Consider the following 14,420-nt stretch of genomic DNA (forward strand, 5'->3'; position numbering starts at 1 on the left):
CTCGTCACCGGACATCCACGGCCACAGGTGAGAGAGATCACCATCACTGACCAATCACAGCCTCAACATCACGATGAGCTGAACCAATAGGGATTCAGCGATGTGTCGGCATATAATCAACATTTAACGTGACCCTGGAGCACAAAACCAGTGTTAACTATCACTATTTGTAGCAATAGCCAAAAATACACTGTGTGGGACAAAATGATCGATTTTTCTTTTATGACAAAAGACATTAGGATATTAAGATCATGTACCATGAAGATATTTTGTACGTTTCCTACCGTAAATATATGCCGTTAACGCAGGTTGACAGTACGAACTACCAGTAGTTTAATGGTAATAGTTTACGTAAAAATGACACGTCTGGTATCATTTATTCAAAACCTGTATGGCAAAAACAAAATATTATATTATCCAAGTCAATGGCTACTGTCGTCTGTTTGGTTACTAATAATTGTCAAAATATCTTCTTTGTGTTCAGCAGAAGAAAGAAACTCATACACGTTTGCAACAACAACAGAATTTTCATTTTTGACTGAACTGTCCCTTTAAGTCAGGGTTGCCAGGTCCATGGTTTTCCCTTCATTAAACTTTATTTGTAGCTTCTCCCATCCAATTGTCACAAAGAGCTGTGTTCTTTGTGATTTCTGATGAGAAACAAAGATCCAGCTTTCAAATCCTGTTCATTTTGTCACAAAATGAAAACAACAAATGCTGTAGTGTCTCTATTCAATCATGAGTCTCTTTCACTTCAATACAAGTTATAGGGTTGACTGTATGAACCACCACTAGTTAAAAAAAGGGATAGTTTACCCAAAAAAAGACAAGTCTGGAATCATTTATTCACCCTCAAGTTGTTCAAAAAACTGTATGGCAAAAGGAAGATGCTATATTAATCAAACAGTGACAGTAGTCATCGACTTAAACAAAATACTAAGGAAATCAATGGCTACCGTCAACTGTTTGGTTACTAATAATTGTCAAAATATCTTTGTGTTCAGCAAAAGAAAGAAACTCATACAGGTTTGCAACAACAAAATTTTTTGAGTGGACTGTCCCTTTAAGTCAGGGTTGCCAGTTCCAGTTTTCCCTTCACTATACTTTATTTGTAGCTTCTCCCATCCAATTGTCACAAAGAGCTGTGTTCTTTGTGATTTCTGATGAGAAACAAAGTTCCAGCTTTCAAATCCTGTTCATTTTGTCACAAAATGAAAACAATAAATGCTGTAGTGTCTCTATTCAATCATGAGTCTCTTTCACTTCAATACAAGTTATAGCGTTGACTGTATGAACCACCACTAGTTAAAAAAAGGGATAGTTTACCCAAAAAAAGACAAGTCTGGCATCATTTATTCACCCTCAAGTTGTTCAAAACCAGTATGGCAAAAATAAGATATTATATTAACCAAACAGTTGATGGTAGCCATCGACTTAAACGAAATACTAAGGAAATCAATGGCTACCGTCAACTGTTTGGTTACTAATAATTGTCAAAATATCTTCTTTGTGTTCAGCAGAAGAAAGAAAAACATACAGGTTTGCAACAACAACAGAATTTTCATTTTTGACTAAACTGTCTCTTTAAGTCAGGGTTGCCAGTCCCACAGTTTTCCCTTCACTAAACATTATTTGTAGCTTTTCCCATCCAATTATTATGAACCACCAGTATTTAAAGGGAAAGTTCACCCAAAAATGATAAGTCTGGAATAATTTATTTACCCTCAAGTTTACCCTCAAAACCTGTTTGGCCAAAAGAAGATGCTAGATTAACCAAACAGTTAATAATAGTCATCAACTTAAATACACAAAATGCTAAGGAAATCTAAGGCAACATAGCTAATGGCTACCGTCAACTGTTTGGTTACTAATAATTGTCAAAATATCTTCTTTGTGTTTAGCAGAAGAAAGAAAAACATACAGGTTTGCAACAACAACAGAATTTTCATTTTTGACTAAACTGTCTCTTTAAGTCAGGGTTGCCAGGTCCACAGTTTTCTCTTCACTAAACATTATTAGTAGCTTCTCCCATTCAATTATTATGAATCACCGGTATTTAAAGGGATAGTTCTCCCAAAAAAAGACAAGTCTGGCATCATTTATTCACCCTCAAGTTGTTCAAAACCTGTTTGGCCAAAAGAAGATGCTAGATTAACCAAACAGTTAATAGTAGTCATCAACTTAAATATACAAAATACTAAGGAAATCTAAGGCAACATAGCTAATGGCTACCGTCAACTGTTTGGTTACTAATATTTGTCAAAATATCTTCTTTGAGTTCAGCAGAAGAAACAAACTCATACAGGTTTGCAACAACAACAAATTTTCATTTTTAAGTGAACTGTCCCTTTAAGTCAGGGTTGCCAGCTCCATAGTTTTCCTTTCACTAAACTTTATTTGTAGCTTCAAAAATGACAAGTCTGGAATCATTTATTCACCCTCAAGTTGTTCACAAACCTGTATGGCAAAAATAAGATATTATATTAACCAAACAGTGACAGTAGCCATCAACTTAAACAAAACACTAAGGAAATCAATGGCTACCGTCCACTGTTTGGTTACTAATAATTGTCAAAATATCTTTGTGTTCAGCAAAAGAAAGAAACTCATACAGGTTTGCAACAACAACAACATTTTTTGAGTGGACTGTCCCTTTAAGTCAGGGTTGCCAGGTCCACAGCTTTCCCTTCACTAAACATTATTTGTAACTTTTCCCATTCAATTATCACAAAAAGCTTTGTTTTTTGTGATTTCAGATAGGAAACAAAGTTTCAGCTTTCAAATCCTGTTCATTTTGTGTAAGTGTAAACAACAAATGCTGTAGTGTCTCTATTCAATCATGAGTCTCTTTCACTTCAATACAAGTTATAGTGTGAAATAAGCTTGTAGATTCGGAGTTGTTTTTTGTATTGCATGTTTGAAGACTATCAGCTTTTTCAGCATGAATCTGTTCAGTGTGACGTATTTTCAGCGACTGCAATGATTCGTTGATCATCATGGATCACTGAAATCAGGCTCTGAACGTGACTAAAGTTCACCATACTTCCATAATTCTCTGGAGTTTAGACGTGAGGGAATATGATGGTGTGAGCTGAATGTGAATGTGTGCGTTTGTGCTGTTCATCCGCTCGTCTGCGCTGGGTTTGCTCGTCACGTACAGTATTTCCCAGCTGGGTTTGACCACACGACCAACCGGATAAACATCGCTAACCCAGAATAAATCAGTTCGAAGAGGCCAGATCAAGCAGAAGGGTTTTTTTTTTTTTTTTTTTTTTTTTTTTTTGGCTCAATTGACAGATATGATGCGATGTTGGATACTGGAGAAATGATATACTGCTGCATTCAGGTGTTCAGACAGTAGACAGTTACACATAAAACTTGTTTTCATATGCTATTATGAGTCTCACCAGGATCTTTTTTATGATTATTATTGCAGTTTAAATGGACTGATTTTGCTGCAGATTTTTGCAAACATTGCAATGCAATTTTTATGCAACATTTTGCAAAAAGAAAGAAAGAAACAAACAAAGAAACAAACAAAAAACAGTTGCATGTTATTAAGTAACTATTGTCAGTGAAGATCAAGGCCAAATTCCATTTGCCATTTTGGACTCTTGCATTATGCATTTCTTTTTAATTTAGTTTAATTTAATACATTTTAATTTAATTTAATTTATTTTATTTTTAATGTAATTTATTTTATTTATTTATTTTATTTTATTTTAAATTTATTTTTTATTTTATTTTATTTTATATAAATATAATACATTATTTTATTTTAGATATTGATATATATTGTAAGGTATGCCATACTCAAGAAACAATAATTGATGTATTTCAGGTGTTGAGACTCAACTTTTAGACTGATTTATTTATGCTACTAAAAATGCAGTTATTTTAAAAGTTCCACAGAGTGATTATTATTATTGCAGACGTAAATTTGCTGCAGCTTTTGCAAAAAAAAAAAAAAAATAAATAAATAAAATAAAATAATAATAATAATAATAATAATAATAATAATAATAATAATAATAATAATAAAACATTTTGTGTTTTTTTTGTGTTTTTTTTTTAAAACAAACTGGTTGCATTTATTGATTGCATTGTAATTAGTGTCAGTGAATTTTAAGGGCATTTTGCATTTTGGGCTCTTGAATAATGAATTTCTTATAAATCATATAATATTCATATAAATATATTTTTCTACACATGCAAAAACATGCAAGTTCAGTTCAAAAAAAAAAAAAAAAAAAACTAACTAATTTGATGAAGTTTTATTTTGCCACAGTGATCCTAACAGCTATAAATACATGTATTTTCAATAGTTTAATATACATCAAGGTCTAATATAAACTGTTATGATGAGAGCTAGAGAATTTTAGTGGCCATTAATATTTATTTACAGCCAAAAACCTTATTTTTCACCATTATATAACTTCTGGCCCATTGACAAATGAATTCTCTTTGTTTTTCCAATTGCATACGCAGCGATGATCACAGTCCGTCTCTGGGTGAAATGCTGCATCATAAAAGCGCTGAGATGTGTTATGATTCAGCGGCTCATTCAGTATTTAGACACACAAACACTGTTATGTTCCTGGCAGCAAACAAGCGGGTTTTATTTATCGCTCAGAAAGCGCCAGGAGCGGGATGAGATTGGCTTTGGTGGCTGTGAGTTCTGGACAGGAAGTGTTTGGACGTCTGTGACAGAAGCAGCAACTCAGAGTCTCGATGATGATGATCATATCGTGCGGATATTAGAGATTTAAAACATGAAATGACAAACATCTGTCATCATGTGCTGAACTGCTGCTCGTCAACCAGAAAGTGTTTCAGAGGTCAAAACTCTTTTTTTTTAAGATCAAGATAATTATACTAAAATATAGAAAATATAAAAATATAGGTCAGTGTAGGTCAGAGTTCTACAAAACTGTTTTTAAACTTCTAAAAAATACATGTAATAAAATATATTTATTTATTTTTCTATTTTCAGTTTTGATTGCATTTTACGCATTTTTATTTATTTGTTATTATTATTATTATTTTATATTTGACATTTTTTAACATTGCAAAAAATTTGAAATTTGACATCTCATTTGAATAATTTCAGCTATATTTAAATTAGCAAAACACTTTATTTACTTTTTTTTTAATTTCTATTGTGTAGTTTTAGTTACCTATAAAATTGACTGACTGTCCACATTAACAGCTTTAACAGCTGTTTTCATTGAAAGTTTAGGTGCTTCATCTGGTTTAATATAGCAAAAGTTCCTTGAAAACACAGTAATGCACATGCTATAAAACTAAATCAGCTGGGGTTTCTTGAAAATCAGTGTACACATACAGAAATATAGAAATATGAAGCAAAAATGTGTAGGTCTTTGAATTTTATATTATTATTATTATATATTTATTTATTATTATATATTTTTAAGTCGAGTTCTAGGGAAAAAATGGTAAATTCTATTTTATTATTGTAGTATTATTTAATTTTTTTCATATTTGCAATTTTCATTTTAATTTTAAGTTAATACTTTTGTATAAATTATAAATTTCTGGTAAATTATATTTCACTATTACAGTATTATTTAATATTTCAATTTTTTTTGTATTTGCAAATTTTATTTTAATTTTAAATACATTTTTAATAATTTTCTATAAATTAATTCTATGAAAATATAGAAAATATCAAACAAAATATCAGTATCTGCCTCTGCCATGTTAATTGTTTTTATTTATGACATTAACAGCAAAACTTTAATTTTAGATTGTTTTAATAATTTTCTATAAAATAATTCTGTTAAAATAGAATGAAAACATGAAGCAAAAAATTGTAGGTCTGGTTTTTTTTTTATTAATTAATTAATTAATTTATTTATTTATTTGTAACATTGCAACAGTTAAGTTGTATAAGTCAAGTTCTAGGGGAAAAATGGTAAAATATATTTTACAATTGTAATATTATTTAATATTTTTATTTTTTATATTTGCAATTTTCATTATAATTTTAGATTAAGTTTTAATAATTTTTATAAAACAAGTATACTGAAATATAAAAAAAATGAAGCAAACATTTGTTGCTCTCTGACTATTTTTTTTTTTTTTTTACGTTGCAGCAGATCAGTTGTATAAGTTGAGCTGTAGGAACATAATGGTAAAATATATTTTACAATTGTAGTATTATTTAATATTTTTATTTTTTTATATTTGCAATTTTCATTATAATTTTAGATTAAGTTTTAATAATTTTCTATAAAATAATTCTACTAAAATATAGAAAATATGAAGCAAAAATGTGTAGGTCTGTGATTTTTATTTATTTATTTATTTTTAACATTGCAACAGTTGTTGTAGAAGTTGAGTTCTAGGGAAAAATGGTCAAATATATTTTACTATTTTTTACTATTTTACTGTTATTTGCTATTTCATTTTAATTTTAGATTAAATTTTAATAATTTACTATAAAATAATTCTACTTAAATATAAAAAATACTAAGCAATATTATTTATTTTATTTTATTTTTACTTTTTTAATTTATTTATTTTACATTGCAACAGTTAAGTTGTAGAAGTCAAGTTCTTCTGTAGTATTATTTAATATTTTTATTTTCTATATTTGCAGTTTTAATTTTAGAATTTTCTATATAATAATTATACTAAAAATATAGAAAATATCAAGCAAAATATCCAGATCTGCCTCTGCCGTGTTGATTGTTTTTATTTATGACATTAACAGCAACAGCCAAGTTAAAGAAAAGATTTTGTTCTGTTTTGTCGAGTAATTCTGGTGATTTGTGAGCAGCATTCGTTTCTCCAGCGTGACGTTTTATAGAATTCTCTCTCGCTCAAATATTTATAATTTTGCGCTGTACTTCATTTAGAGGCGGCGGCGTCTTGTTTTGCAGCTGGATCTGCCGAACTGGATAAATGTAATGTGATTTGCGGGTGTCGTGGGGATTGACTCTGCCCATTCACCCTAATTAATATTTAATTCCCCTTTGATCAACGTACAGCCCGTTAATCTGTGGCGGGACGGTCACACGCGGCAGCTATTGATCCCCATATTTCAGATGAAACGGCGAAGCCTGTTGAATTAGCGCGATTCATCTCATGCGTGCGACACTCCGACGCTTCATTAAAATATGAAACCGAGAACGAGGGCAGATCAAAGACTCCTGGAGTCTCCTTTGAAATCAGATCATTAAGATGGAAGACGTCTGATCCGGTCCAGAGCCACGCCGCATCTCAACTACAGGAGATTCTCGACTGAGACGTTTTGGTCCATAAATAAATATTAATATGCACTGAAATTCTAGTTATAAGCAAAAAGTTTATTTTACACCTTTCTTTTACATATACTTCATTCTTAATATAATTATTACTTAGGACTAGTGCTGGGCAATGATTAATTGCATCCAAAATAAAAGTTTTTGTGTACGTAATATATGTGTGTGTATTGTGTATATTTATTATGTATACACACATAGTATATATTTTGAAAATATTTACATACATTTACATGTATGTGTTTATATTCATATAATTTATATTTTATATAAATAGATTTAATTAATAAACAATATATTTTTCTTAAAAATATACATGCATGTGTGTGTATTTATTTACTTATTTATTTTACATTGCAACAGTTCAGTTGTAGAAGTCGAGTTCTAGGAAAAAATAATAAAATATGTTTTACTATTGTAGTATTTAATATGTTTATTTTTTATATTTTCAATTTTCATTTGAATTTAATAATAATAACATTGGAAAAGTTGTAGAAGTCTAGGGAAAAAAGGATATATATTTATATATATATATATATCCATACATGCATTTACATATATATATTTCTATTCATATAATTTATATTATATATAAATAGATTTAATTAATAAACATAATAGATTTTTATTAAATATATCAATGCATGTGTGTGTATTTTATTGTTTTTTTTTAACATTGCAACAGTTTAGTTGTAGAAGTCGAGTTCTAGGAAAAAAATGGTGAAATACAATTTACTATTGTAGTATTTAATATTTTTTATATTTTTATATTTAGAATTTTCATTTGAATTTTAGATTGTTTTAAGAATTTTCTATAAAATAATTCTACTAAAATATAGAAAATATGAAGCAAAAATGTGTCTTTTGTCTCTGATTTTTTTATATTACAAAAATTGTAGAAGTCTAGGGGAAAAATATATATATAGAAGATATTTATTTATTATTTTATTTATATATATATATATATACATATATACATATATACATATACACACACACACACACATATAAATAAATATATAAATAAAATAAATAAATAATAAATATAAACAAAAACTTTTATTTTGGATGCAGTTAATCACAATTAATCATTGCCCAGCACTATTTATTAATTAAGTAATTAAAAGTAAAAAACCCTGTTAAAATTACTGATTACTATTAAATTAGATAATTAGACATTTGTAATATTTTATGTACATATTTAAATATTTCTATTTTAATATTTCATATATTTTAATATTTCCAGCACTATTTATTACTAAATACTTAAGAGTAAAAAAATACAGTTAAAATGACTGTGTGTGTGTGTGTGTTTGTTTGTTTGTTTGTTAGGAATTCCTTTATATTTTTATATTTAGTAAGTATTTTATCCTAAACTTATTTTTAGTTATTGCTAAAGCAATTAATATTTAGTTTTAGTTACTAATAACACTGCAGAATTAATAAGATTTATTCATTTATGGACTCATTTTTGTATTAATGGCTTTAATATCTGTTTTTCTATCTGTAAATCAAAGTTTTTTCTCACCAAATGTGTGCTGAGTATAGGAAAATCAGTTTTAATGACAGTAATATAATGCACATGCATTTGCCATTTATAATGTTTAATTCATCTTAGTCAATGTGAATCAAACCAATTCACTTCCAAAGTGACACATTTCTGAAAAATAAATGAGGAAAACATTATCCAAGAGAAACTGATTGGATCATGAACAGTGTTATTGATGGTCTTCACCAGAACGGAGCAAAACCTGATTATACAACGAGTAAATATTCAGTAATTGATTAACGTGAAACAGTCAGGAGTGAATCGACCTGAGAGTCGTTTGGATGAGTTCAGTAAGGGAATCCGCCATTAATAACCTCGTGTCATGTTGGCATTAGTGTTCATAATCCTCCATTTGTCCCGAATTGCTCCGATTACGCCACCGTTCACCAGCGGCTGTAGACTAATACAATCACATACAACCATCAATTCTCAAATATTTATCACTATATAAACTGATTAATGATTTCAGTGCTATGAAATGACTGGATGTTTTCAACTGATTCCTATTGAACTGCAGCTCAAACTATTTCAAATCTAGTGAATTAAGCTACAAACTCCATCATAATGAACAATGTTTCCATCTAACATGTATTTTGAGCTGCTAAACTAGTGAGCTAAGCCAGTTGTAGTGTAAACATGACTGAAGACGCGAAAAGCGGAGGAACAGATGAACCGATTCAATTGAGCGAGTCATTTACGCAGGAGCCGCTCCGATTGATTCAAACTCGTGCCTTTGATCGCTTGTAGTGATTTTTAAAAAGCACGTAGTGGTGTGTGAAACCCAGCTTTTCAAAACTCCGAATCACTTGAGCCTTTGCAAGACGATTCACTGTTTTCAAGCACTCCATTCAGATCGCGAATCGATTCAAAACTTGACTTTAAAACAGGTATCGCGAATCATTTGATTTTAGATGAGAACTTCGGAGCGAGTTCGCGAGTCGTTTGGTTCAGATCTGGTCAATTCGGAAACTAAATGATTCGCGATCCACAATCCAAAGTCCAGATCTGAAATTATGCTTCGCGAATTTAGATCAAATGATTCGCGAATCCGCACTGAAGTTCAGATCTGAATTAATTGATTCACGATCTGCGCTTCAAACTGAATAACGATTCACGCACAGTCCAGTTTTGAATCAAACGATTCACGATCCGCGCTCCAAAGTGCGTAATGCGAATCATTTGATTTTAGATGAGAATTTTGGAGCGAGTTGGCGAGTCATTTGGTTCAGAGCGGGTTCGCGAATCAATTCGCTAACTAAATGATTCGCGATCCACAATCGAAAGTCCAGATCTGAAATGATGGTTCGCGAATCGTTTCAGATCAAATGATTCGCGAACCCGCACTGAAGTTCAGATCTGAATCAACTGATTTACGATCTGCGCTTCAAACCGAATAACGATTCACGAATCAAGATCGCAATTTTGGAGCGCGGATCGTGAATCGTTTGATTCAAAACTGGACTGTGAAGTGTGTATCGCGAATCATTTGATTTTAGAGGAGAATTTCGGAGCGAGTTCGCGAGTCATTTGGTTCAGAGCGGGTTCGCGAATCAATTCGCGAACTATATGATTCGCGATCCACAATCCAAAGTCCAAATCTTCGGAGCGCGGATCGCGAATCATTTGATTCAGTTCAGAACTTTTAATAGTGGGTTCGCGAATCATTTGATTTGGATCTGTTAGAATTTAATATCTAACTTGATTAACTGCCGAGATTCGATTTTAGTTGAGCGATGGAGCACAGAGTCAGGATCCTGGACCATTGAGATAACCACACACAAAAAGGTGTAATTCACTCAAAGGCATTTATTAAAGGAAGACACCAACATTTTATATGGTAAATATGAAGAAGTGAAATCAAACATCACGCCCTTTAGGAAACAACAGTACATCATGTCCTATGAGTCTCTAGGCTAGACTTATGTCATGTCTACTTTTCAGGTTAGTATGAGAAGGGCACAGGAGGTCAGGATTGTTACAATCTCACAGGATCGGAACATCGAAGCGGGTTCTCGAATCATTTCGCGAACTGAACGATTCGCGATCCAAAGTCCCGATCTGGCATGATGGTTTGCGAATCATTATTCTGATCGGTTCCTCGGAGCGCGGATCGCAAATCATTTGATTCAGATCTTTTGATCGGATCGGCACTTGTACTGCGGATCTTTTCCTTCTTCTTGTTCTAATTTTCTGGGGTTTTTTTTTTTTTTTTTTTTTTTTAGTGAAACAGTACAGTTATAAAAACAAAACAAAGAAAATAAAAAAAAAGAATGAATACACAAATACAAATTCCTTAAGAAAATGGTTTATCATAGTAAAAGTGTACTAACTAGTGTAGCAAAACCATGGTTAATTTGTTGTTACCATGGATTAACTAGGAATATATTCAAAACTTGAATTCTTTATATCATTAGAACCCATAAGAATCTGTTTTTCAGCACATAGTGGTGTAGTTTTAGTGCTCATTACAGTGTGTTAATGTGAATTAAAAAGTGTCACGTTTCCCTTTCAGGAGTGACAATGAGTATCAGCTCTGTGAATGTGTCAGAACTAAAGTGATAATTCACCTGAACAGGATCATTCTGTCATCATTTACTCATCTGAAACCCGTCTGATTTCCTCTCTTCAGTGGAGAAACAGAGGTTTGACATCAGGACATTCAGATCAGGGAGTCTTTTATAAAACGAATGCAAAAGCAAATTTAGTCTGTTTCACAAAGCTTGTGTCATATGTGCTGCTTTCATGACATTTAGTCATTTTGAAGCTCAGTAGCTTCTGTTCTCTTCCATCATATGAAGAAGAGCAGCGTGAGCTTTTTTTTTTTTTTTTTTTTTTTTTTTTTAAATGTTTCACAGAAAAGAGAAAGTCATGCAGGTTTGAATGACATGAGGGCAAGTAAATGATGGCAGAAAGGAGATTTTAAGGTGAACTGCCTCTTTAAGTAGTTTGGAAAAATTGGTCAAATACACAATTAAATTATTTTATTTTATTTTATTTTATTTATATCCACATGACCAAGCAGTCTGCATATATTTTTATTTTATTTTATTTTTACATCAAAATATTAAGCAATTTTATTTATTTATTTATTTATTTATTTATTTATTTATTTATTTATTTATTTATACAACCCTGCATTTTGGAGTTTGGAGAATAGATGGATTATTTTTGTTTATTTTTTTAATATATATTTTTATTTTTATAGATTTATTTTTATTTATTTTATTTTACTTTTCATCAAAATGTTAAACAAACATAAATAAATAAATAAAATCATTCATTCATTCATTCATTTACCCACACAACCCTGCATTTTGGAGTTTGGAGAATAGATGAATTATTTATTTTATTTTATTTTTTTTATTTTTATTCTATTTTATTTTAATTTTACATCAAAATATTAAGAAATTTTATTTATTTATTTATTTATACAACCCTGCATTTTGGAGTTTGGAGAATGGATGGATTATTTATTTTATTTATTTTTATTTTATTTTAATTTTACATCAAAATATTAAGCAATTTATTTATTTATTTATTTATACAACCCTGCATTTTGGAGTTTGGAGAATGGATGGATTATTTATTTCATTTATTTTTATTTATTTTTATTTTATTTTAATTTTACATCAAAATATTAAGCAATTTTATTTATTTATTTATTTATACAACCCTGCATTTTGGAGTTTGGAGAATAGATGGATTATTTTTGTTTATTTTTTTATATTTTTATTTTTATAGATTTATTTTTATTTATTTTATTTTATTTTTCATCAAAATGTTAAACAAACATAAATAAATAAAATCATTCATTAATTAATTAATTAATTCATTCATTCATTCATTCATTCATTCATTCATTTACTCACACAACCCCGCATTTTGGAGTTTGGAGAATGGATGGATTATTTATTTTATTTATTTTTATTTTATTTTATTTTAGTTTAGTTTTACATCAAAATATTAATTAATTAATTAATTAATTCCCTGCATTTTAGAGTTTGGGGAATGGATGGATTGTTTTTGTTTATTTTTATATTTTTATTTATTTTATTTTATTTTTTATCAAAATGTTAAAGAAATTTATCTATTTATTTGTTTATTTATTTATTTACCCACCCACACAACCCTGCATTTTGGAGTTTGGAGAACGGATTATTTTATTTTATTTATTTTTTTATAAAAAAATAATTTATTTTTGTAATGTAAGCCAGACTCAAGTGAAAATACGTGATGTACATTATTTCATAATTTAAAAACAAACAAACAAAAACTGCTAAATTCTTCCTACTGTGACCCTCATAGTATGTCTTTTTTCCTTCTGTTTTTTTATTTATTTATGCATTCCATGTTCAGGCCATTTTCATCAGATTCATGCTGTGATGAAAGTCAGTTCTGGTTTCTTGATATTCTGCAGCTCTGGCCAGTTTTCTCATGTTCTCATTCCGATCACATATTCCTACGCTGCGGTTTTATGTTTTACATATTTTCATATGAACTCGCAGTAAATGTTTCAGTGTATACACACACATCTGTGTGACGCTGTGATATTAGAGAGTATTGATGTGGTGGTGAGTCTGACCGCAGCAGTCTGATGTCTGTTCGCCGGTGGCCTTAAACCACTTTCAGCGTCTGTTTCAATGCAAAAAAAGCAAACAAGCAATTAGGAGGCAAAGTGTGGCGTTTGGAGAGCAGTCATTTCAGCAGGTCACAAGACAGATTTACTCTCCATGCGTGCGTCGGCATACATTGGCAGAATCATGACGATCGCAAACGGCATCTCAATTAGAGCCTCGGGTGGAACGAGCATCTATTTCACTCTGTCAGGACCCTCCATTCCCCCCAGACACTGATCATTCTCTTAAAAAACAGCTTAGACACCATAAAATCTTCAATTTAAAGGAATAGTTCATCCAAAAATGAACATTTGCTCTATATGTGCTCACGTTCAGGCCATCAGGTCCCCTCAGGATCTTCATCGGGTTTATACAAAGGCATCATTCCATCACTTGCTCACCAATGGATGTGAATGGGTGCCGTCAGAATATAGAGTCCAAACAGCTGATAAAAACATCACAATAATCCACAAGTAATCCACACCACTCCAGTCCATCAGTTCACATCTTGAGAAGACAAAAGATGAAACAAATACAACATTAAGACATTTTTAACTCAAATGTATTGAGTTCATAATCCATAATAACACTTCCTCCAGTGAAAAAGTGGTCTGGTCTGAATCAGGAGAGAAATCTGTACAGATCAAGCACTGTTTACAAGCCAAAACAGCTCTAAACAAATATGTGGCTGGACTTTGATGTGAGAGACAACAGGAGATGGACTTTTTCACTGGAGGAAGCGTCATAATGGATTATGGACTCAATGTATTTTAGTTAAAAACATCTTAATGATGGATTTGTTTCAGCTTTTGTCTTCTCAAGATGTGAACTGATGGACTGGAGTGGTGTGGATTACTTGTGGATTATTGTGATGTTTTTATCATTTGTTTGGACTCTATATTCTGACGGCACCCATTCACATTCATCTATGAGTAAGTGATGGAATGTTACATTTCTTCAAATGTGATG

The 14,420-nt window shown here is 30.6% G+C and overlaps 1 protein-coding gene across 1 annotated transcript in view; it reads left to right on the plus strand.

Moving 5' to 3' along the window:
- The window catches only part of LOC127183328 (MAM domain-containing glycosylphosphatidylinositol anchor protein 2), a 274,658-nt gene that overhangs the window by 138,932 nt on the left and 121,306 nt on the right, over positions 1–14,420 (plus strand). The window contains exon 4 of the mRNA XM_051139299.1: positions 1–27. This exon is cut by the window's left edge and continues 113 nt beyond it. Coding sequence (XP_050995256.1) covers positions 1–27 — 27 coding nt within the window. The remainder of the gene's footprint in view (positions 28–14,420) is intronic.

Source organism: Labeo rohita, chromosome 20 (genome assembly GCF_022985175.1).
Source record: "Labeo rohita strain BAU-BD-2019 chromosome 20, IGBB_LRoh.1.0, whole genome shotgun sequence".
Lineage (NCBI taxonomy): Eukaryota > Metazoa > Chordata > Actinopteri > Cypriniformes > Cyprinidae > Labeo > Labeo rohita.